The following is a 22315-nucleotide window of genomic DNA, read 5'->3' on the forward strand; positions in this document are numbered from 1 at the left end:
AGATCTGCTTGTGAATTGCATGTGTGTGTCTTACTCCTGCCTCTTAAACAGTTGGGGAAAAAAATTGCTGTGATAAATGCTGGTTTGATTGGGTCCTTACTGTTACTTGATTTTGTATTGTGAAAATACTGCATTTCCAAACCTATTCTCAAAATATATGAAGTAAATTTTTTGGAAATTAGAAGTACTAGTGTGCAAAACACACACACACACACACACACACACACACACACACACACACACACACACACATCTTTCTTGTCACACTGCTTAACCCAGAAATGTAGTGGCTCCTTTGCATATGATGCCACACATCAGTGCACTGTCTAGAGGGAGGGTGGACAACTGGAGGCAAAGACTAACAAATCCTTTTCAATTAATCAAATTGGAAAAAAACAAGGGTGACTTTAATCCCTGAAAAAAGTAAGAAAGGCAGCGTAAAGAGGAGACATAAAGGGGAGAAGTGGAGAAAAAAAATAAGTCACTGAGAAACAGCTGCAGATGTGGACCAAAAACCTCTGTCTTCAGTCTGGAGGAGCAAAGTCAACTAATTTCAAAGGTCAGCTTTAATTGAAATTACAGTATGCTGTGGCAACTTCTAGCCTTGACCCAGATTTTTAAAGGCGTTTGACCAGACCTCTGGGAAGAGATGACCTAGTAGGTAGACAACAGTGGCTAGTTAGCTAATTTTAGCTAGTAGTGTTATAGCCTGGCAGCAGTGCATCCATGAACAGAGTTCAACTATAAAAGACAGTTATACTCAAGTACATTTACTCACAGTCGTTTCAGTCTAGTACCCAACCACACACCGAACAGTTGTAGTCAAGTAGACTCTGGTACCCTTTCATCGGCTCTGCCGGCTTATTCATACTGCATTTTGATCATTTGATTAGTGATTGTTAATGTTGTCTTCTATTTGGTTTTGTCCTGGTTTTCTTCTAGTATAATTATGTTTAGATTTTTTTTTTTTTTGGCATTTTCAAAAGAATTTAAAGGGTGATTTTACTCCTAAATTTGAAACGTCTTACAAGTAATAGGCAAAATTTTTATGTTGGTCCGGTAGAGTGACTTTTGCCTCCTCAATGAGCGACGGCTTGTTTCTAGAGCTTCTTCCATCCAATGCACTTCAACACTCTCTCAGGGAGAAAAAAAAATCCATTGCGGAAAAAAAAGGCAGAGAGGCTGCATTTTGCACCCACAAGAGCAGAAAATAGACCAGAATTCGATGCAGCTCCAGTAAAAGACAGGACGGGTTACGAGAAAAGTCTCACTGTATTTCGACTGGAAGAGCTCTCTCTCTCTCTGTCCACCTACACATATAACCCAGAGGTGACAGCAACCAGCTCCAGCGCTTTCTCTGGAGGTTGTCAAAAAGGTCTCTGGGAAATGTAGGAAGTGAGGAACAGAAATAGAAGTGGAGGAGACAAGTTGAAGGGGAATGGGAATGGAGAAGGTGGTGTATTCCTATAAAACGCTCCAGATTAAAATGTAAACAAAGACTTAGATAAGCATTGAGTCACCTCACATCCAAACAAAGAGAATCCTTTGAGAGGCTGATTTTTTTTATCAGTAGGTAAATCCACATGTGTTTCTCTTCTGCAAACCCCCTCTTCAAGCTTATAAAGTTGCACACATGTCATGCTGGGTGCTTCCTGGTTAAACCACAACCTCCTGCTGTTAGCCTTCGCTGTAGCAGCTTGAGCTCAAGTGCCTTGCTCAAGGGGACACAGTAGGTGCAGCGGTGTAGAAGGAAGGCGGTGTTTCCACTCAGATGTGAGGCTCTTGCAAACAGCATACTTTACACATGACTTTTTAATTTTCAACACAAAGTTGCATAAAACTTTTACCTGGCCTGATGTAAGAAAGCAGGTATTGTAATATAACTGCTGAGCAAGTGTATTTTTATTTATAAAACTTCTGGCAGGGGCTGAAATTGGCCCTAAATTTTATTTGGACTGGCACCGGGAAGGTCTTAAAACGTTTTAAATTTAACTCTGCAGCGACCTGCAGTCAGCCGGCCTGCCTGCGGTTCACACACACATACTGTTTTTGTTTTCAGCAAGAAACTTAAAGGGGATGTTTTCTCTCATAACTGTTTTTCTTCACATTCGCTCACGTGATAATAACACTGTCAAACCACAACACTGTTTTCAAACCATAGAACTCGTTATGATTTTTAAATCAAAAGGTTAAAAGTGTTTGACTGATGCTTTTTTATTTAGTTCTATTTGTTGCCATTTTCATAGCTGTGACCGGAGGCATCATGTTTTCGGTAAGTCCGTCCGTCCATACCATTCTTGTAAACACAATATCTTAAGAAGGCCTTGGGGGAACATCCACTTGGACTCACTGATGAACTGATTGGAATTTGGTGGTCAAAGGTCAAGGTCACCATGACCTTGCGTCTGTCTCATTCTTGTGGATGCAGTGTTTCAAGAACACCTTGGGGGAATTTCTTACAATATGGCACAAACAGCCACTTGGACTTAATGAAGAACTGATTAGAATTTGGTGGTCAGAGGTTAAAGGTCATTGCATTTTGTGGGTCATAATTTAAGAATTTATAGCCTAATTATGACAGAATTTCACACAAATGTCCAAAAGGATAAAATGATGAATCAATGACATTTTCTAGATCAAAGGTCAAGATCACTGTGGCATCATAATGTTATGCAAAAACCCTTTTCTAGCCATTTTTCAACGCTATAACTCAGGAACAGGACACGTCAGATACTGAATTGGTGACACTAATCTTGAAACTGTGCTGATTGTATAGATCTTTTTTTTCAGAATTTTTTGTTTTAGAATTAAAAGCTTCTTTGCAGTAGCATCCATATTTGAAGCATTGTCTCCTGTCATGGTCACATTAACTGCTACATTTAAGCCTGGACAGACATGGATGTAAATTCTAACTGCAACTTGGCTGACGGAGTCACACAACCGTGAGACAGTAATTTCAGTTTGAAATGTTTTTTATGGCTTACATTTACATACTGTAGCTTTAATATTGTGAATATTGTCTTATTTACTTAGGTAGAGGTCCGTCTTGGGCTTTTCCCCCTCTCCCTGCGCATTATTTACCACATTATTATGTTTGATGTTTAACTTGTGGAAAATATACCGTATATAACTCAATGAATATACACATAAATAAATGATGAACTGCACAAGGACGAGCCTGCTTCCAGACCTCTGTATTGCTGCCCACATCAGCAATTCAAATCATATAATAATTTCAGAGCTTTGTTGGGCCCGAGCCAGAGAAATAGTAACAGAAAAATGGAAACAAAAATGCCAAAAAATGAGAATGAGACAACCCTACTGCCAGACAGAAACCTCAGTATTAGGCGATTCTGCAAAACCCTTTATTACCTTCAATCACAAATTGTTTTTCGTCCACTATCAGCAGTTAAAAATTGTCCTTTTTCCACTGTAGCTGGCAGCTGCGTTATAGTTAAAGGTAGGTGTACACTGTGGCTTTGGCAAATAAAATATGGATAAGGTATGATTGGGGTTAAGTGTTTATGAAAATTGGATGAGTTACATGCTAATCCTCAAACTCCACACCACCTGAATGTTGGCACTGGAATGCTGTTGTAATTAAATTTATGGAAAAAACATTTCTTAAATCAACATATGTCTTTGATCAACATGACAACCTTAAGATACCTGCTCCTACAAACCTTTACCTCAGCTTACAGAACAGATATGAGCATCTGATTATCAGGCTAAACCTGCACGCTACCAAAGGTACATGTACAGATGAATGTAGGACAGTTAAAATACCTGGTTATTATGCCAGTAGATGGACCAATTCCCAATGCACACTTAACACACTCTCACACACATACACCCACTCTCAGTCCAGCTTATTGTTCCAGTAACTCCTGTCTCCCTCCAGGTAAAACAAAGGTAGTGCTTTAATGGAGGCGTGTGTGGTTTCAGTCCAGTTGGGGCCAAACAGAGCAGAGCCAAAAAACAAACACACTGCCAGCTGCCCTCCATCGCCCCTTCTCTCCCTCCCTGGCTGTATGAAGTGGTTAATCACTGAATGGAAACCATTAGTAACATGTTTCAATAATTTACACAGCGTCTGACCACCCAAAGTACCAGAACACTTCGCCTACCACTCAGAAATACGAACCCGGTCTTTGTGTGTGTGTGTGCGTGTGTGTCTAATCCATGCATACATGTATTTGGTATACAATAGTGGTGGTACAGTAACCTGATATGAACTGGCATGACTCTCATCTTCACTGGCTACATCCCTTTTCAAACACTCTCTTACCTCACCTGAGTCCTTAATGCCTCTCCTTAGACTAACACCCTGAATCTGTAATATTTAGGTTTCTTTGGCATGTCCTCTTTCCCTAGTTTATATCCTTGTTCCCCTTTATTTAGCCTTTGTTTTCTCACCTATTTGCTTTATAAGACTCTTTGTTGTGGCCTTGTTCCCTCATTTGCAGCCTTCTTCTCTCCTTGGTCTTTGTTTTCTCATCTTAGTCCTGTTTAAGTCTTTTTGTCGAGTCCTTGTCCCCTCATTTGTTCCATTTTTGGGGGTACATATTGCTTTGGTCTTTGTTTCCTCAACTTATTCATGTTTTAGTTTCATTGTTGTGTCGTTGTTACCTAGTTTAGGTCCTTCTCTACTTTCTTTTGGTCTTTGTTTCCTCATCTTTTTCCTGTTTTGGTCCTTTTGTTGTGTCCTTATTCCCTAATCTGTACCCTTTATCCGTCTTTGGTCCTCGTCTCTTTCTTGTTTTAGTCTCCTCGGTTACTCTCCTGCATCCTTACTCCCTCACCTAAGCTCTTAACCTTCTTTATCCTTAATGTCTTGTGTTCTTGTTGGCTTTGTCTGTTCTTTGTTTCCTTGTCTATTTCCTGTTTTAGTTTCTTTGTTGTGTCCTTATTTCCTCATTGGTACCCAATATAATTTCTTTAGTTTTTGTTTCCTTGTCTCCTTGCTTATTCTTCTGTGTCCTTATTCCCTCACCTGAGTCCTTGATATCCTTTATCCTTACTCTTTTGTGTTCTTGTTCACTTGTCCTCTTTCCTGTTTCAGTCTTATTGTTGTGTGCTGTTTCCTAATCTGTACCCTTTTCCCTTTTCTTTGGTCTTTGTTTCCTCTTCTCTTTCAAGTTTTAGTCTCCTTATTCACTCTTCTGCATCCTTCTTTCCTCTTCTTTAGCCTTACTGTTTTGTGACTTTGTTTTTGTACGGTTTTGGTCTCTTTGTTGTGTCCTTATTTCCTCATTTGTATCCTTCTCTTTTAGCCTCTCACTTGAGTTCGTAGTACACACTTTGTTGTGTCCTTGTTCCCTCATTTGTATCCTTTCTCTTGTGATTTTGTTAGTTTTTTTTTTGGTATTTTTGTTCTTTCTCCTGATTTCTCATCCTCCCTCCTGCATTCTTCTTTTTTTATGTGGTTTTCTTGTTCCCTTTTTTGGATATGTGTTTCCTTTACCTACTTGTCCCCTTCTTGTCCTACTCTTGTAGTTTATTTGTTTCTGTCCTTTCTTTCTGTTATCTTTTCTTCAGTTTTCTTGTTCCCTCTCAGTTCCCCTCTCCTTGTCCTTTTTCTGCTTCCTTGTTCTGTATCCTTGTCCTCTTCCTAGCATCTATGTTCACTTGTGTATGTTGTCTTTTACTCTCCTTTTCCCTCCTCTTTATCATAATTTTCTCCTTTGTGTACTTGCTCCCTCTCATTCATCCTAATTTCCATTTCCGCTCCGTAATTATGTCCTTTAATTGTTTCCTCTTTTGTGTTGTTGTTCCCTAGCCTGTTACTTAATTTACCTCATTTTCCTTCCTCTGTATCCCTGTATACTTTTTCCCTCCGTGTGTTTCCTCTATAGTGTCCCCTGCTCTATTCCCTACATGTCCCTTTCATTTACTGCATAGATGTCCTCTCATTTCTTCTTCTGTATCATTATTTTCTTTCTGTTTCCTTGTTTATTTTGTGTTCTGCTTATGGTTTTATGATTAGAAATATATTATGATGCATGCTGAGCAAAAGAACAGTAACAGACAGGGCACGACAAACACATACACCCACAGACACACAAAGATACTTTCTCTCTGTTTTTGTGTCACAGGAATTCCAACCATTCCAGTTGGTATGCGGCACCCTGGCGGGCCAATTTAAGAATAACTAGCCACCACACACACACACACACACACACATACACAAAAACGCACACTCACAGTTATAACAGAAGCCAGCTCTGCCCTCGTCTGGGCCTTTTATTGAAAGTAAATGAGAGGCTTATCTACTGAATATCTGAGCAAGACATTTGATTATTGGCGTGTGTGTGACTGTGTGTGTGTCAGAGAGAAAAAGATGAATACATCACAATCCTTATCCGAAACACACACACTAGAAACACACACGCTGATAATGATACAAGGAAGGACAGGGATTTGCTCAAATGTTGATCTATTATCTTCTTGTCGTTTTGGCAACATCATTCCTGACTGTCATTCCAATGAAGCAGGATAAAATGAGGTGAAAGAGAGAGAGTGAGAGAGTGCCTTCAGCCCAATAAGGATTGAAAAGCCTCCCACACACTCCATAGAGCATCTCACACACACACACACACACACACACACACAGCCTTCTGCTTGTACTGCATGGTTAATGCCCACACAGTATTCATACCTCCAGGGTTTGGGCATACAGTACGTGTGTGTGTGTGTGTGTGTGTGTGTGTGTGTGTGTGTAAGAGTGTACTTGTACATACCTGCATGCACCTCTTGAATCTCTTGTGTATCAACTCGTTTCCATTTAACACCTGTGTTGTCAAGCACAAAAAGTCAGAAAAAAAGAAAGGGATACTGACACACGGTGGAGATTTTTTCCTTCTGCACTGCTGTATGAGGAACAGGTGTTTTGGAAAGGAAGCCATAGGACAAACCACACAAAACTGATTCTCTAAATACCCTGATACTTGCAACAAGAACATTTCATTGCTAACATTTTTGATCCAACAAGTGTCATCTTCAGAGATTTTTTGTTGGGTCCAAGAGTAGGGCTGCGTGTCGAGCCTCGATCCTTTTTGTTACTATCCAAAATGTGTATTGAAAAGTATCGAAAAATGACATCATAAATCTGTTCAGACTGGTTGTTTTCTTATTCCTTGATCTGTGTTTGATCCATGCAAAGTGTTTGTACAGCTGATTGGCGTCTTTTGTTAAATGAAAAAGAGGTTTTACAGTCATGTTGAGTTCATGCTTGACACAAAGTTAACAGCAGTGCCTTTGTAGATACTTACAACTTAGCTTCTGACTCATAGATCTACCTTGTATTGCAACCATTGATAGCTTCTCTACAACACTATAGGCAAGCATTGTTTCTTTAATCATGTTCTCAACAGTATTTTGGTTTACATTCTTTGTTACGTTCGCCAAGGAGGTAATATTTTTCAGTTGGGCTTCCTTGTTTGTTGGCAGGGTTAAAAATGAGCACCAGCCACTAGCCAAATGCTGGTAAAATATGCAAGTGGCTGCTAGATTTGCTTCACTCACCAGCCAAAAAACAATTGGTAATCACTGAGTGGTTGTTAGATTTTGGAATCTGCCAGCCTCAGTGGCAGGTGGACAAAAAAAGTTGATTTCCAATCCTATTTGTTGGTAAGCAGAATTACAGACAAAGAAATGGCTTGATTTTTTTGAAGCTTGCTGAAAGGTTGTGGCATAGGACAAGGACGGACCTATTACATTTTGGAATTGATTTTTGGACATTTTAACATTTTGAGACAGGGCATTTGGACTTGGGGGAGGTCTGCACTCTCGGAGTTCCTTTCTAGTTTACTCTGTGGGCACTGGGTCACACACATAAGGTGTTGTGAAAACATCACACACGTCCCGTCCATGGTGCCGTCGTGCCGGCTCACACTTTTTACACTGACATCGATTCAGCACTGTTACTGCCTCTGCTGCTGGCTTAAAGTCAAGACAACCCCCTTCCATTCCATGATCGTACCTATTATACAGAACAGCAAGGCAGGATAACGGCACACATTCCCATCCTGAACAGGCAGTGCAAAAGGAGGTACTGTAACAAAGTCAGAGATTGTTCAATGATTTTATGGAGGTGTTTGTATTCACCTTACAGAACTGAGCAGTCAGATCCCAATGTCTGGTTAATGTTTTGGTGCAATCACCCCTCTGTTTAGAACTGTGTGCCTGCGATTGGATAACTGAGGACACATTGTAGTGCTTGGATCATTCAGTTTGTCCACACATGAACACAAAAAAGAAACTTAGATCAGGTTATTCTAAGAAAAGCATGCAGTGGGTATAAAACACCACCTAGATCTATTTCCATGTCTATGAAAGCTGATCTGATCTCTGCTCCTTTATGTTAAGTAACTCCGGTTATTTAAAGCATTCTGATAAATCACTTTGTGTCAGTTTTTGAGTGTGTGTGCCTTACTATTTTTACCTCTGAGTAAAGCCTCTTGTTCTGACCTACCTACAACTTGGGTGTCTCGTCATGCCCTTTGCCAGCCTACACACACACACACACAAACAAACATTCAACTGGCACACACACTTCCCACGTTCATACACACTCACACACACACCAGTAGCTATGTCTCTCCTACGCACAGGAACTGGGGCAGGTTGTGCCGGTGCATGTATGAATAAAGCTTTATGTAAGCCATTCACTACACAGCTCCCACACACACTGCACACAGCAACCATTCAACACTTTCCATTACAAAACCAGTCAGCCTTACATAAAGTTAAACTGGAGTTTAACCAAGGATTATCTGTGTGCCTTAAGGTCAAGCTCACTACTGGGTTATTATTGGTGTGTGTGTGTCAGGAGGTCAAATAGCTGTCCAAGTGTGTGTGATAGCACACGGTAAAGTTGCGACCCCAAACGGCAGCATGAGTCACAGTAAGTTTAAATTTTTTTGAGAGCTTCTTTGGACAGAGATTGGTGATCAGGAAGCTGTTTGGAATGAAATAACAGAGATGTTGAACTCAGACTTTCGGTATATGTATATTTTGCTCTCTAGTTTGTCACTGTAGTCATCATGGGTGTGTGAAAAAGATCTTTTTCAAAAGTGCGTATCTAGTGGCAGAAATTACTTTGGTCAAAGCGGGTGACTTTGTGGCGAAGGACATAGAAAGGATGAAATATTTCCTGTTGTAGCCATTTTAAAAGAAAAATCCAGTCTTCATGGACTTGAGCTACTTTGGAATAAGCTATGCTTCCTTGTTTAGTCAAAACCCAGCACCATCATACTACATACCGTAGTCCTGAAAGACTATAAGAGGAAAGCTGAAAACATTCCTTCAGTTACAAATTGTATGAATGCCTTAGTGATGGAAATGTTGTGGTTACCTCCTACAACAATCTAGGATCATCAACCTGGATCAGGGCTGGACATACAGAAGACAAGACATGTTTATGTCCCCATGTTATCTTTTGTGGGTGTCAGATAGGGCTGCATATCAATGAGAATTATACTTGAAACCTTTATGGTGTCTACCGAAATAACCCAGTACCATGTGGTATCAAAACATCTCCACTCAGACAATACCTGCATTCAATCCTTTTTGTGCACCGGGTCTGATCTCAGAACACCAGGCCATTAAATGGTCCCAGCAAACTGACACTGAGATTAAAACGGCTTGACTCTGTCATTGATAATTGTTAGGTAACATCAGCCATGAGATGCCAACATTTAGCCATGTCACTGTGTGTGCGGCTGGGCAGACTCTCGCAATTGTCCCTGGCACGGAATTGGAAGTTTTTACACTAAAAGGTGTTTTTTTTTTGTTATTTTTCCAAATACTGAATCTGTAGACATAACACTTAACCTGACCATATTGAAATTCTTACACACCTGGCCTCATTTTTAAACTAACACAAACTCTTATCTGCTACACTTATTGGCACATCCCAGTCCCTGTATCTTTACTACTTCCTCTTTATCTGTGTGTTGCATCAGTGAGCCATGACACTACAATACTAGTGTGTTTCACCCTTAGGGGAATTAAACCAGTTTGATGCCAAACTGAATAGCCATTGTTCTAACAGTCCTTTGGGTTGTAGACCACATTCTTGCACTCTTAACACCATGGAAAAAATAAAAATATGACCCAGGTCTGAGCTAATGTTTCTGGTGTGTGTAAGGGCAGGGGGGGCTCCATGTGAAAAACACAAGGTAGCCCAAAGTTAACATTCCTGCTGCTAAGAATACAGCATGTTTTCCCCAATTGCTATTTATAGATCTCACGTTGGGCCCCCAGACACACACGTCATTGAGCCCTGCTTACCAGCACTGAGGCCACACTGTGTGTGTGTGTGTGTATATAGATGTGAATGTGTGTGTGTGTGTGTGTGTGTCGCAATCAGAGTGCAAGGGAGGTTGTTTAAACCTCCGAGATGAGGAAATACAAAGCAAAAATGCAACTTCAGCAGGCGTGTGTGTGTGTGTGTGTGCACGCTCTGCGACTCTCTGCCGTCAGGTGTTGGTGTGGTTGAGAAACGTTAAACAACGGAAACACACAAATACACTGGGTCTACTGCAGTGTTTGCAGTGCAGTTGCAATGCCTGTGAGTACCGTATGTATGTATGTGTGTGTCTCTTTTTGTTTCTGTGTGTGTGTTCTCTTGTTTGCCTTTAGATCGAGTACATACCAAGTTAGATCAAACTCTGACATCCAGAGAGGAAGGAAAGGTACTAGCGCTGATGGCTGCTCTTCGACTTGGCCTTTTTGGACGCCTACACACATTATGACACTCCGACGTCACTTCCACAGTGCTATTTATAAGCCTTTGTGTCTTTTTAGGAACAGCGTGGGTTAGCTTTGCATCTGTGACTCACTGAGTGGAAGGAGGAGGGAGGGAGGAAGAAGGGGTGGAAAAGGCAAAAAGCACAGATGGATTCCAGTGTGAAGAAACTAACTGAGCAATCACTGACATTTGCATTCGCACATCAGGCATGTACTTGACAACTTAATGAGTCCTCGCTGTAAAACAAAGGATATTGTGTTGCGTTGCACTTAGCTGCCAGAACGTTACATCTTATTGTAAATTACTTAAAGGTTTCAACACAAAATCAACTGAAAGTAAGAGAAACATGCTAGGCTGAAGGTTAACTTGTCATCTGTACCATCATTGAGTTTTGGATTGTATTATGGATAATGTTTGATAACAAAACTAATTGGATTTTCCTCTCTTTTGTTTTGGTGCAGGTCTTTTGGTGAGAAAACTGGATGACTTTTGAAGCTAAAGAAAGAGGATCTACAAGCACTTTTCCCTGAAGAAAAGTTAGTATTCAGTATGTTAACCTTGATTTAGTGCAGCTATTTTATACACTGTTAAATTAAAATGTGCTTCACAAGTCCACAAACATGTCTTTTCCTTTTGTGCCCTCTCTAGATCACTCAAGGATTCTTCTGCCTTTAGATGAACTGGACAGAAAAACAACGCACAGCAACGTTAGTGTTTACAAAATGGGAAAAGGCGAGAAACATTTCTGATGTTATCGACTAAAGCTCCCCTTTTATTTCCACTTCCTGATTCCCGTTTTCAGCCTGGCTATACAATCAGTCTATTTCGGCAATGGACGGGTACTTCCTGTTTCTGTGAACTTGTCGGCAACCCTCAAAGGTTCAGCTATCATGCCTGGTAGTTTTGGGACCTTGTAACCCTCCAGAACCTACCCTCCCAACTCCCCCACCATCCCCTCTCTCCTCCCTCTTCTAACCCACAGAAGAGCCTCACCAAAATGGAGGCTCGTGAATCAGCTGCCGCTGGGCAGAGATGCTCAAGTAAGGAACCAGTGAAGGAAAAGGCGCCTCTGCAAAGAAAGTGGGCATCAGAGCCCTCTGCTACCACCAAACGAAGCACTTTTGCTGACCCAGAGGCAAAACACCGCGAGAGTTTGCCGTGTGGTGCTACGGGGGGATCAGCACCCCAGCAGAAGTACGCAATCACAGGCAATTCTGGGAAGCTGCTATCTGGACCTTCTGCAGTTGGGGCCATGGGAGGTCCACCATCTCAAGACCCCCAAGGGCCCTTTGCTCAGGGGTTTCCAAGGGGATACTCCTACCAGCTTGGCCAGCCGTACCCTCAGCACCCTCAAACTGAGCGCTTCCTCTCAGGAGCCAAACCCCAGCCAGGTCTAGAGCCTCATGCCTGGCCTTTTGCTGGCCAGTTGCCCTCGGATGACCTGTACCCTGTAGGACACCCAGGACACACTCATCCTCATGGGGCTGGGGCAGGGAGGTTTCCTCGCCAGAAATCTCCCAGTTTACCCAGCTCATTCGGACAGTATTCTCAATCAGGCCCTGAGCCTGGAGAGGAGGGCTATAGCAAAAAAGAGCAGAAGCCGAAAAAGCCTGGTAAGTACATCTGTCACTACTGTGGTCGAGCTTGCGCCAAGCCCAGCGTCTTGAAGAAACACATCCGCTCACATACTGGAGAGAGGCCATATCCTTGTGTACCCTGTGGCTTTTCCTTCAAAACCAAGAGCAACCTTTACAAACATCGCAAGTCCCATGCTCATGCCATCAAGGCTGGACTCGTACCATTTTCAGAGCTAGCAGTGGCCCGCAGCGGGGACATGGACCAGGCATCCCCAGTGGGTGAGGCCGAGGTCCATTCAGATGGAGAGCAGAGTACCGACACAGATGAGGAAGGTGTGGAGGGCTCCACCATGCTGACGGACAAAGACAGCCCCATCCCACAGATCCCATTTGAAGCTGACAAAAATACAGGTAATTTCCCCCCAACAATACACATTTTTTGCTGATGTTTTGATGTTTTAACCACCTTGAGAATCAGCCATAGAAAACCTTAAGATGCGTAACATTATGCTCACTACAAGTCCTTTTTTTTTTTTTTAAACACCCTGTCTCTAACTTCTGGGTAGTTTCTCAAATCTGTCTCAGTGAAATCAATAGATGTGAAGATATTTAATATATAAACTATACTTGGTATGGACTTAAAACCTAAACAATAATATCTATATATATATATATATATATATATATATATATATATATATATATATATATATATATTGTCAGTTTTGAAGGAAAAAGTCAGTTTACAGTTATACATTTAAAAATTTATTTTTTACTGCATGCTTCCTAACTCCACTAAACTGCACTCAGTCACTGACTAGATGTCTGTATTTTCTGTGCAGAATTTTACCAAATCCTAATCTGCTATTTTGTACTCTACATTAATCTGTATCATGCTCCAATCACTGTGTAGGTGGTGTGGAACCAGCATATGCAGACTCAGCTGAAGAGCTGCTCGTGGGGTCCATGAAAGTGCCTATTCTTATTGTACCCAAGCCTGGGGGAGTCCCCTCCACAGGGATGGAGTGCCCGCCCTTTCAGGACATAAAGGGGTCACACCATATGTTGGCATCACATGCTGGTGGAAGGGCGCATTCACTGGATGACTCCCCCACCATCAAACAGCGTTTGGCCTTGAGGCTGAATGAGAAAAAAGGCCAGGACTCTGACTCTGCCATATCTCAGTCCCTGAACCTCCTCAGTCCTCACAGTAAAGGCAGCACAGACTCTGGCTACTTTTCACGTTCTGAGAGTGCAGAGCAGCAGATCAGCCCTCCAAATACTAATGTCAAGACGTACGAAGAGATAATGTTTGGTCGGACTTGGTACTACCGACCCAACTCCAGATCCAGACAGTCTATCACAGTGGGCATGGCAGAGGCAGACCCCAGCCTGGCTAGCTTAAAGCAAACAGGTGCTATTTTGGACATGGGGAAGATAGCTGAGGATCATATCTGTTTCAGAGGGGATGTAGGAGTCTCTGGAGATCCCAAGCAGTATCCAACAGGACCCTGCCAAAGCAGTACGGGGCTCCTGGAACCTCCATCAGATTCTGGACATCTAATTAGGAGTAACTCCATGCCAACTTCCTCCCCTCCAAACCTTAGTGTCCCCCCAAGTGGGATTAGAGGCAGCCACTCTTTCGATGAGATGATGACATCGGACGATGTGTTTTACCCACCAGGGCGCAGACTCAGAAGACAGGCTGCATTTGAACACTCAGCCAACGAAGCCCATGTAGGAGAGGCTGAGGGCTGTGGACACATGCCCAAGAATTTAGCTTCATCTCTGGGTATGAAGATTGGTGAGCGCAACCCAGGAGTCCCAGAGCACATAGCCTACAGCCCATATGGTACTAAAGTTAGCATGTCAGAAATAGCCACAAGAAAAAGGAGGAAAGAGAAGAGTGTTGGGGATGAAGAAGACAGCCCTGGCCACTGTGACAGTAGCTGTAGTGGTTCAGTGGAGATGATAGGGGACTATGAGTTTAAACAAGGTAGTCTAGATGGGTCAAGAGCCACCCCAACAGGGAAGGGCTCTCTTCACAGTGCTCACAGCCAGTCTGACAGCTTTGATACATGTGCCAGCATGTGCTCTGAGGACATTGCACTATTTCCTGATTCTGAGGGCAGGAAGGCAGCTGGAAATGTCATATCAGTCATCCAGCACACTAACTCCCTCAGCCGGCCAAATTCATTTGAGAAGTCAGAGTCCTTTGAGCAGCCAGGATATCAGCCATCAGATAAAGCTCCATCTAGCCAGTACTCTGAACAGTCCGACTCAGAGATCTTTGAAGATGCTCTGAGTCCTGAATCTGCCCTACTGAGGACAGAGAGCATGGAGCAACAGCTGCAAAGTGACAGTGACCTGGCCTCCCTCTCATCTTCATCAGCTGCAGCCTCACCTGGCCAGCCTTATCACATCCCTCACAAGTTAGTGCGACAACCCAACATCCAAGTTCCTGAGATCAGGGTGACGGAGGAGCCAGACAAGCCTGAGAAAGATACAGACGCTCCAGTGTCCAAGGAACCGGAGAAGCAGCCACAGCATGTGGAGGAGTTCCAGCTGCCACAGAGGAGTGACACACTCGCCCAGATGCCATCGGAAAAGCTACCACCCAAGAAGAAGAGGCTGCGCCTGGCAGATATGGAGCACTCATCAGGGGAATCAAGCTTTGAGTCAACCTGCACCAGCCTTTCTCGCAGTCCCAGTCAGGAGAGCAACCTGTCCCACTCCTCGTCCTTCTCCATGTCCTTCGACAGAGATGAAGGCCTCAAGTCCGTCTCACCCACTAAACAGGTACCCCATTTATGTTTAATACTTTGAAGTATCTTAACTACCCTTCCATCAGTTTTAGTAGAACTGGTCCTGCAGTAGTTACAGTACATTTCTGTAGTGTTACTATACTTGTACTTGTATTTGTAATGGCTCTTGGGGGTGTGTTGTGCATCACCTATAATAAGTAGTTTACCAATAAGTCCCAAAAAGGTGGACAAATTATTAACTATTGTCTTTGCAATTCTGAACCAGGATGACTCGTTGGCATCTGGGGGTGGACCTAAGCAGTCCGAGTTCCTAACAGTACCTGGCAGTGGTCATTCCAGCCACCACCAGCAAAGGGAGATGAGGAGGTCTTCATCCGAGCAGGCACCTTGCACGCTGCCCACAGAGTTGCCTGAAATGCGCAGCAAATCCTTTGACTATGGAAGCTTGTCCTCCTCCAGACAGGGAGAGATATACTCCAGTGCTTCTGCAATGAAGGAACGCCGACGTGGATATCTTGTCCGACAGGTAGCGTGTAAAACTCCCTATAAAAAAGTGGACTGCATGTTCTAGTTGGTCATTTAGATCAAACTACATGTGCTGATTGTTTTTAAGTTTGGGCACCTAAGTACCGTGACCTAAATGGTGGAGAAAGAATGGGGTTCAGTGAGGGTCCAAAGCACAACTATAAACTGGTGTCCTTTCACCTCCACTTACTTCATCCATATTTCCTACACTTATCTGACACACTTAGCAAGTATCACTACATTTAATTTCATAAGGACTGACAAATGCTCCTGCTTATGAATACATTTGACAGGCTTCACTGAGTGTCTACCCAGAGGCAGTCGTCCAGGAACCAGGGGCTGCTGAGATGTCAATCAAACAGGAGAGTCTGGAACATGGGGCATGGCCTGGCCCAACAGGATCCCCTCACAGCAGCAGCGATGTAGCCAGCAGAACCAAGAGAGTTGGCAGTAGCACTGGTGGTAAGTCTTATATTACAGCACTGTAACTATGTTGTCGGAGTTCGAAGTGTTTGGACCACATTCTACCGGCTTAGTTAAACATTTCATGTTGCAAAATTTGGGAGCAGCATATGGGATTTTTTTGTGGGACATGTTTTATTTCAAAGTACATCACATACAGTGCAAAATATTTTTATGTTTTACACACAGGTTTAGGATCTCACCAACACCACCAGCACCACCAGCATATCCTCCAGCAGAGTATCAGTGAGGACAGCCTGCAGGATGAACCTCTCTATGGCAGGTAAGAAAATCTGGGTTTCCCAATGCAATCCTAAAATCAGTAATAGCTCTTCTTATTAAGCACTGACGGGATGGACAAAACTCGAACAATACGCAATGCAAATTCACCTTTTTTTGTTTGTTTGTTTATTTATCATTATTATCATTGTTCATTTATCATCTTTTATATTATTAGTAATACTTGATTTGAAGAAAATAAGAGTATTCAAATTTTACTCCAGGTCCCATCAGCATCGCCTGCAGGCCCAGGGCTCATCGTCTGAGGGAGAATATCCAGGTCATGATGTCATAAATAAGGAAGTGATCCAGTACTCGAGTGGTCCCCCCTTCCTTTCCTACCAGCAACCAGGCCTGTTCTGGAGTCAGGAGGCCGGTCAGACACCCAAACAGCAACTGACCCTTCAGGCCCAACAGCAACTCCAAAAACTCCACATCAGATCACCAGGCTCCCTGCCTGGACACCCACTCCACAAACAACAACCCCTCCACTCCTTACAGCAAATCCACGATCAGCAGCCACATGATGGAAAATCCGAAAACTCAAGCTCTCAGATGTACCCTGCCGCTTTCTCATCTCGGACCTCTCCCATGTCCCAGCAACAACAACAAAACTTTGCTTCTCTCTCCTCCAAGCACTCCTTGCCCAGTTCCACCACTGCCTCCATGCTTCTGCAGCAGGTCCAACCTGTCTTTGCCACCCAGAACCTGGGCTCCCAAGCCTCTCTGCCGGGTATGCTGGTTCCTGTGCGGATCCAAACCCATGTGCCATCATATGGTAGTGTTATGTATACCAGTGTTAGCCAGTTGATAGCTACCCATGGCAGCGGTGCACAAGGGGTAGGCTCAGCCAGGCCAAGCGGTGCTGACAACAGCAACATGTCTCCTCCAGTTGGTGCTGTGAGTGTCAGCAAACCACCTGGAGGAATTGGAGGAGGCATAAGTGGGACAGGTTTCAATCTAGCGCACTTCCTTGGACAAACCGATGGTTCAGCATTGCGCTTCCCACCCTGGAAGACTCCAGATTCACTACCAGAGCAACGCGTGAACACAGGGATCCCACTGTCACTAACCTCAGGCACCATATCCACCACAGACGCCTCAGGATCTGGCATTGGAGGCAGCAAGCGCATGCTCTCCCCCGCCAGCTCTCTGGAGCTCTTCATTGAGACTAAGCAGCAGAAAAGAGTGAAGGAGGAGAGGATGTATGGACAGATTGTGAAGGAGATGAGTGCAGTGGAGCTGAGTGGAACTGAAAGCAGTAGCAAGCCTGAGAAAGGGCAGGGCAGAGGTCAGCGAGCTCGTCTGAAGAGTGAAGACTCCAGTGGTGAATCCGAAAGGATGTCCTCTTCTCCTCCACTAAGTGACTTCCCCATTGCCACCAAGATTGCCATTCCCGTCCGTTCCTCTGCCCCCCACCTCCCCGATGTCCCCCGGGCTGAGAGCTTCACTCCTCCTCTCCAGATTGTCACAGACCGGTCTCCAGTTTCAGGTGGTCGGGACTCTCCAGAGGAGCTTGATGTGGACGATTCGGTCCCAGAGCCCAGCTCCAGCCCCCAGTCCATGATGTCCTCCAACGATGCAGAGGACACTGAGAACACAAATCAGCCTACACCTAGTAAAATCCCTGTCAGCATGCTAGTTCAGCTAGCTACCAACCAAAGCGCAGGTTTATCCGGAGCAGTGGGCCAGACTTTGCTAGTCACGGATGTAGCTGATGTCCAGCAGTTTTTCCAGTTCCCAAGCCTGCGCACTATGAGCAGAGTCAGCTGGTGTTTCCTGAACTACACCAAACCCAACAGCATCCAGTCTGCCTTGCACAGCTCCGTCTACAACTCATGGTGCGTAAGCTCATACAACCCCAATCCTCTGAACCTCAGCACAAAGGCTGCGCTGGCCCTGCTGAGGTCCAAACAAAAGAGAAACACAGATCTGATATACTCAACCGCAGCCATGTCGCCACCCAGTTCTGGAAAACTGGTGTCATCTGTGGCCTGGAAGCTGAGGTTTGATCAGGTATGCCCTATAATGTGAAATATCACTCAAATGATACAAACATACAGAATATAACATTTCACTGTGCATACATGGGTGCTAACTCAGAGAAACATAAGCACAGGAGGTATGAAAAGTTAATTCATGCTGCCTCTCTCCTTCCTTTCCTCCCTCTTCTTCTCTTGTCTCTGTAGTTGAAACCAGAGCTGATGCCAGTTGATGTCAGTAATTTCGGAAGGAAGATGAAGGGAGTGGTGTCGTGGGACCGTTCAAAGGAGGAGCAGGTAGAGAAGGAGGTCTCGGTCAAACAGCCCGCCACCGAACCAACCCGCATCAAGATCTTCGAAGGCGGGTACGTCCTGCAAATACACACACCTGTCCAACAACTTTGGTCCAGCAAAGTGACAGAAACAATTATACATTTGACTTATGTCATATTAAAAGTATAGTGACTGAGATGAATACGCACATATATTTTCTAGGAGCATTGGATAATAATTTTGCATACATGAAAGCTGCATGATATATAGGACGTTTGCCTTTTAAAGTATTTAAATGTGGTTCCTGCTGTTTGACTTTACAGTAGATCACATCACACATATTCTAGAGTTTGTTTCATCCTTCCTTGGAGACCAGTGGGGTAAGAGGAGGGAGCAGCTTGAAAGTCTATTACTGAAAGTCTATATGAGTCTATTTATTTTTCTGTGACTGGGAATGGGCTTTACTACTGGAATTTAAATTGTCTGTTAAATAATTCAAATGCTAATGAGGCTTGAAAGTCGATAATCAAAGGAAAAAGTTATAAAGACAGACATACGTAGAAGTCCATCATTTATATTTGGTATGATTGTATCAGTGTTTTCCCAGACACAAGCTACATCTTCATTATCCATGCCATAGAAATCATGGTTTCTTGTCAGTTACTTGTTTGTTTGGGTTTTTTCACAATATTTCACTATACAGAGTGTCAGTGACATCTGGTGCACAGATAGCAGTTTGGTTGAGGAATAGTTGGTTTAATTTTGACAGTGATTTGAATCTGGGATTTCTAACATTACCAGTTGAAAGTGAGAGTCTGGAAACTTGATTCCAAACCAATATGGTGCTTTTCAGAGTCAAGAATCAGTCAATCAACATTGCTGAGTAAAGCAAGGTCTGAGTTTGATCGCAAGCCCAGTATTGCAAGACGTTTTCGCTCTCTCTTATTGGAGAATCATTAATTGTACAAACATTATTATCCATAACATATCAGTTATCCGTTACAGGGAGCTTTAATTAAGATTTGAACTTAAAGACAAAACTTATGTAAGAAAGAAACAACAGCAGTAAAATTGTGAGAAGAAGAGAAATGTATCAAGAAGTAAAACCAAAAATAAAACCAGGTGATTACCGGTTTTACTTAAGAGATGTACCTAATTCTACAAGCCTCAGATTCACAGGCAAAGAGCTGCAGAAGCCTTGATGGCAGAAGCCTGGTCAGCTTTTGATTTTCAGCTGAGATTTAACAACAGTAGGTGAAACCCAACATGAGGATGTCAGACTAAATACAAACCTCACAAAAAAGACAACAAAGGTCTCAGACTCACAAAATACTGAGCTGTCTGATTATGTTTTATCCTTACAGCTCAATATTAAACAAAAATGAACACAGATGACCTTTGTATGAACTATAAGGACATTTTGTTTCAGCATGGTTAATCGGAAAATCTTCTTAGGTATAAAAAAAAAAGTAGACTTATCCTTTTACAACCTATTCTTTGGGCTTAATTTGTGCCTATGAGAGTCAGGCCAAGAGCCTGAGCCTGGTAAACCCATCACAGGCTAACGACTTGAGCTGCATCGCTGTAATTGGACGTCGGCTTTCATAATTCTTGCTCTCACTTTTATAGACTGGTGTGAAGTGGGATCTGTCCCTCATTAGCTGTATTTTAAAGGCTTTTTCACACTGTTTTTCTAACATGGGCAACTGTAGTATTTATTTGTTTTGTTTATGTTATTAAGAAAAGTAGGACTTAATATATTTTATTGGATTTCTTTTATATGTATTTGACTTTTTTTTGCATTTTATAACAAGAATTTCACTCATAACAGCATAGTGTTATTATTTTTATGTTTTATTATTTGATAGTGACCTCAGAGCATTACTAAAGTCTCAGTACCATAACTACAATATATAGCCTTCCACTGATACTGAAAAATTGAAACTTTTGTTAGTGTTTTGACTGATTTTCATGATTTAAAAAAAGTTTATTTCTACATGAGGTAAGAGCTTTTTCTGGATGTACAAATAAACATTCAGATTAAATACACAGTTAATGTGCAAACCTAGAAAAGATAGATGCAGAACACAAGAGGTGTGTTTTCATCCACTTGTTTTTATGCAGATATCTGTAGATCAGGATGGATGCTTGTAAGACACATATGCATACACAGGGCTGTTAACGGAACTTCTCCAAGTGCACCTCTAATATTAGTTGTTCAGAACTCTCTGTTCACATTGTCCAGTGTGCTCGCCGGTATTTTACAGCATATATTGTTTTCTTTCATTTGAGGATTGACTGGCAGTCTTTTAATAAGCACCACCTACTGCTTTTCTCTATGAATCAGCTCCCTGTACTTGCATAACAGGAGTGTATGGAGAAGCACATACATTTGCATTTTCTCTTGCAGATTTTCAAAAAATCCAGGTAACATTTGCATTATATTTAGATGGAAACCCAACTATTGTTAGCTCAAGAAAAATTATTGCTAACCATGAGTGCCACTGAGTATCAAGTACCAACACCTGGCAATGAATGTCTGTTTGGATCCGTTCTTGTCTTTTCTTATTTTTTTGGGATTTAGATTAATTTTTTGCCAATTTTTGAAGGAATTTGTACGAAGACAGGTTCATATACGTATATACTGTATGTTGCTATTGGTGCTTGTAGAGATCTGTTGTGTGGTGAGATCATTTTCTACTTGACCAAGATGAGTTTGGTTTTTAATTGTGAAACACTAGCCCCTTTTACTCTGACAGATTTTCTGCAAATGTCGGGCCGTTTTGCCGACAAGCTGTGAGCATTTGGACACACAGAGCCAGATTGGCGAGTTGATCCGTGGTGCCCAATTTTCCGCCTCGTTTAAAACGAGAATCGCTGAAGGACTGACCAGCGTGGCTTCCCTCCCACGTCACTGTTTACGTCACATGCTGAGCTACACGTTTTGTTACTTGCTCACGCCCCCCATTGCCCCGAAAAAGGCGTATTCTGTATAAACAAAAGTAGGTAGGCGGCATTTTGGTGCACTCCCCGATTTTGTTTTTATACTGCCAATGCTGAAACAAGATTGAGCTTTCCTGCAAATTTGCACAATTCCTATCTTAAACGGGCTACTGACTGTGATTGTGTGAAAACTACAAAGTGATCTGATATCGATTTTGATTTTTAAGGTTTTGCTTGATACCAGTTGAATCAAGAAGAGCCTTTATTATTAATTATCATATTACCAAAGTCACATAAAGCATATTTTCCACACAGAAAGCACAGGAATGTGTCCTAAAATGTACATTGAATGGTCAAATAAAGGTTGTATGAGCGAGTTAAAGCTAGAAACCTCTTTAGTTGGAGACTTTCCTACAGTATCATAATGTTTTATAGTCTTACAGTAGAGCCAATAAGACCAAGGTTACTGAATGGAACAGACGGTGCAGACACACACAAACATGCAAATAACTTTACGCACACACACACACACAAACATGCAGGGAGTTATTAAATGCAGCAGACAGTGAAGTAATTCTCTCTTGTCCCCAAAGGACACTTTAGAAGCAATAAGTGGATAAAAGCATACAAACAGGGCAAACAGGCAAAGACACACACACATATACACATGCACTTGCATAAACAGTATGCATGCAAGTAATAAGCAAGCAGACGCACAAAAACAGCAGGAAAAAAAGAAGAAAAAAAAGACAGGAT

General features: G+C 42.6%; 1 protein-coding gene across 2 annotated transcripts in view; it reads left to right on the forward strand.

Annotated features, from left to right (window-relative positions):
* The window catches only part of hivep2a (HIVEP zinc finger 2a), a 121539-nt gene that overhangs the window by 86406 nt on the left and 12818 nt on the right, over nt 1-22315 (forward strand). For both annotated transcript variants that reach the window (XM_078174031.1, XM_078174032.1), the window contains 8 exons: nt 11215-11289; nt 11402-12741; nt 13244-15129; nt 15361-15621; nt 15914-16082; nt 16272-16365; nt 16586-18377; nt 18551-18708. In XM_078174031.1, the coding sequence (XP_078030157.1) occupies nt 11751-12741; nt 13244-15129; nt 15361-15621; nt 15914-16082; nt 16272-16365; nt 16586-18377; nt 18551-18708 (5351 nt within the window). In that variant the 5' untranslated portion in view covers nt 11215-11289; nt 11402-11750. The remainder of the gene's footprint in view (nt 1-11214; nt 11290-11401; nt 12742-13243; nt 15130-15360; nt 15622-15913; nt 16083-16271; nt 16366-16585; nt 18378-18550; nt 18709-22315) is intronic.

Source organism: Epinephelus lanceolatus, chromosome 13 (genome assembly GCF_041903045.1).
Source record: "Epinephelus lanceolatus isolate andai-2023 chromosome 13, ASM4190304v1, whole genome shotgun sequence".
NCBI classification, from domain to species: domain Eukaryota; kingdom Metazoa; phylum Chordata; class Actinopteri; order Perciformes; family Serranidae; genus Epinephelus; species Epinephelus lanceolatus.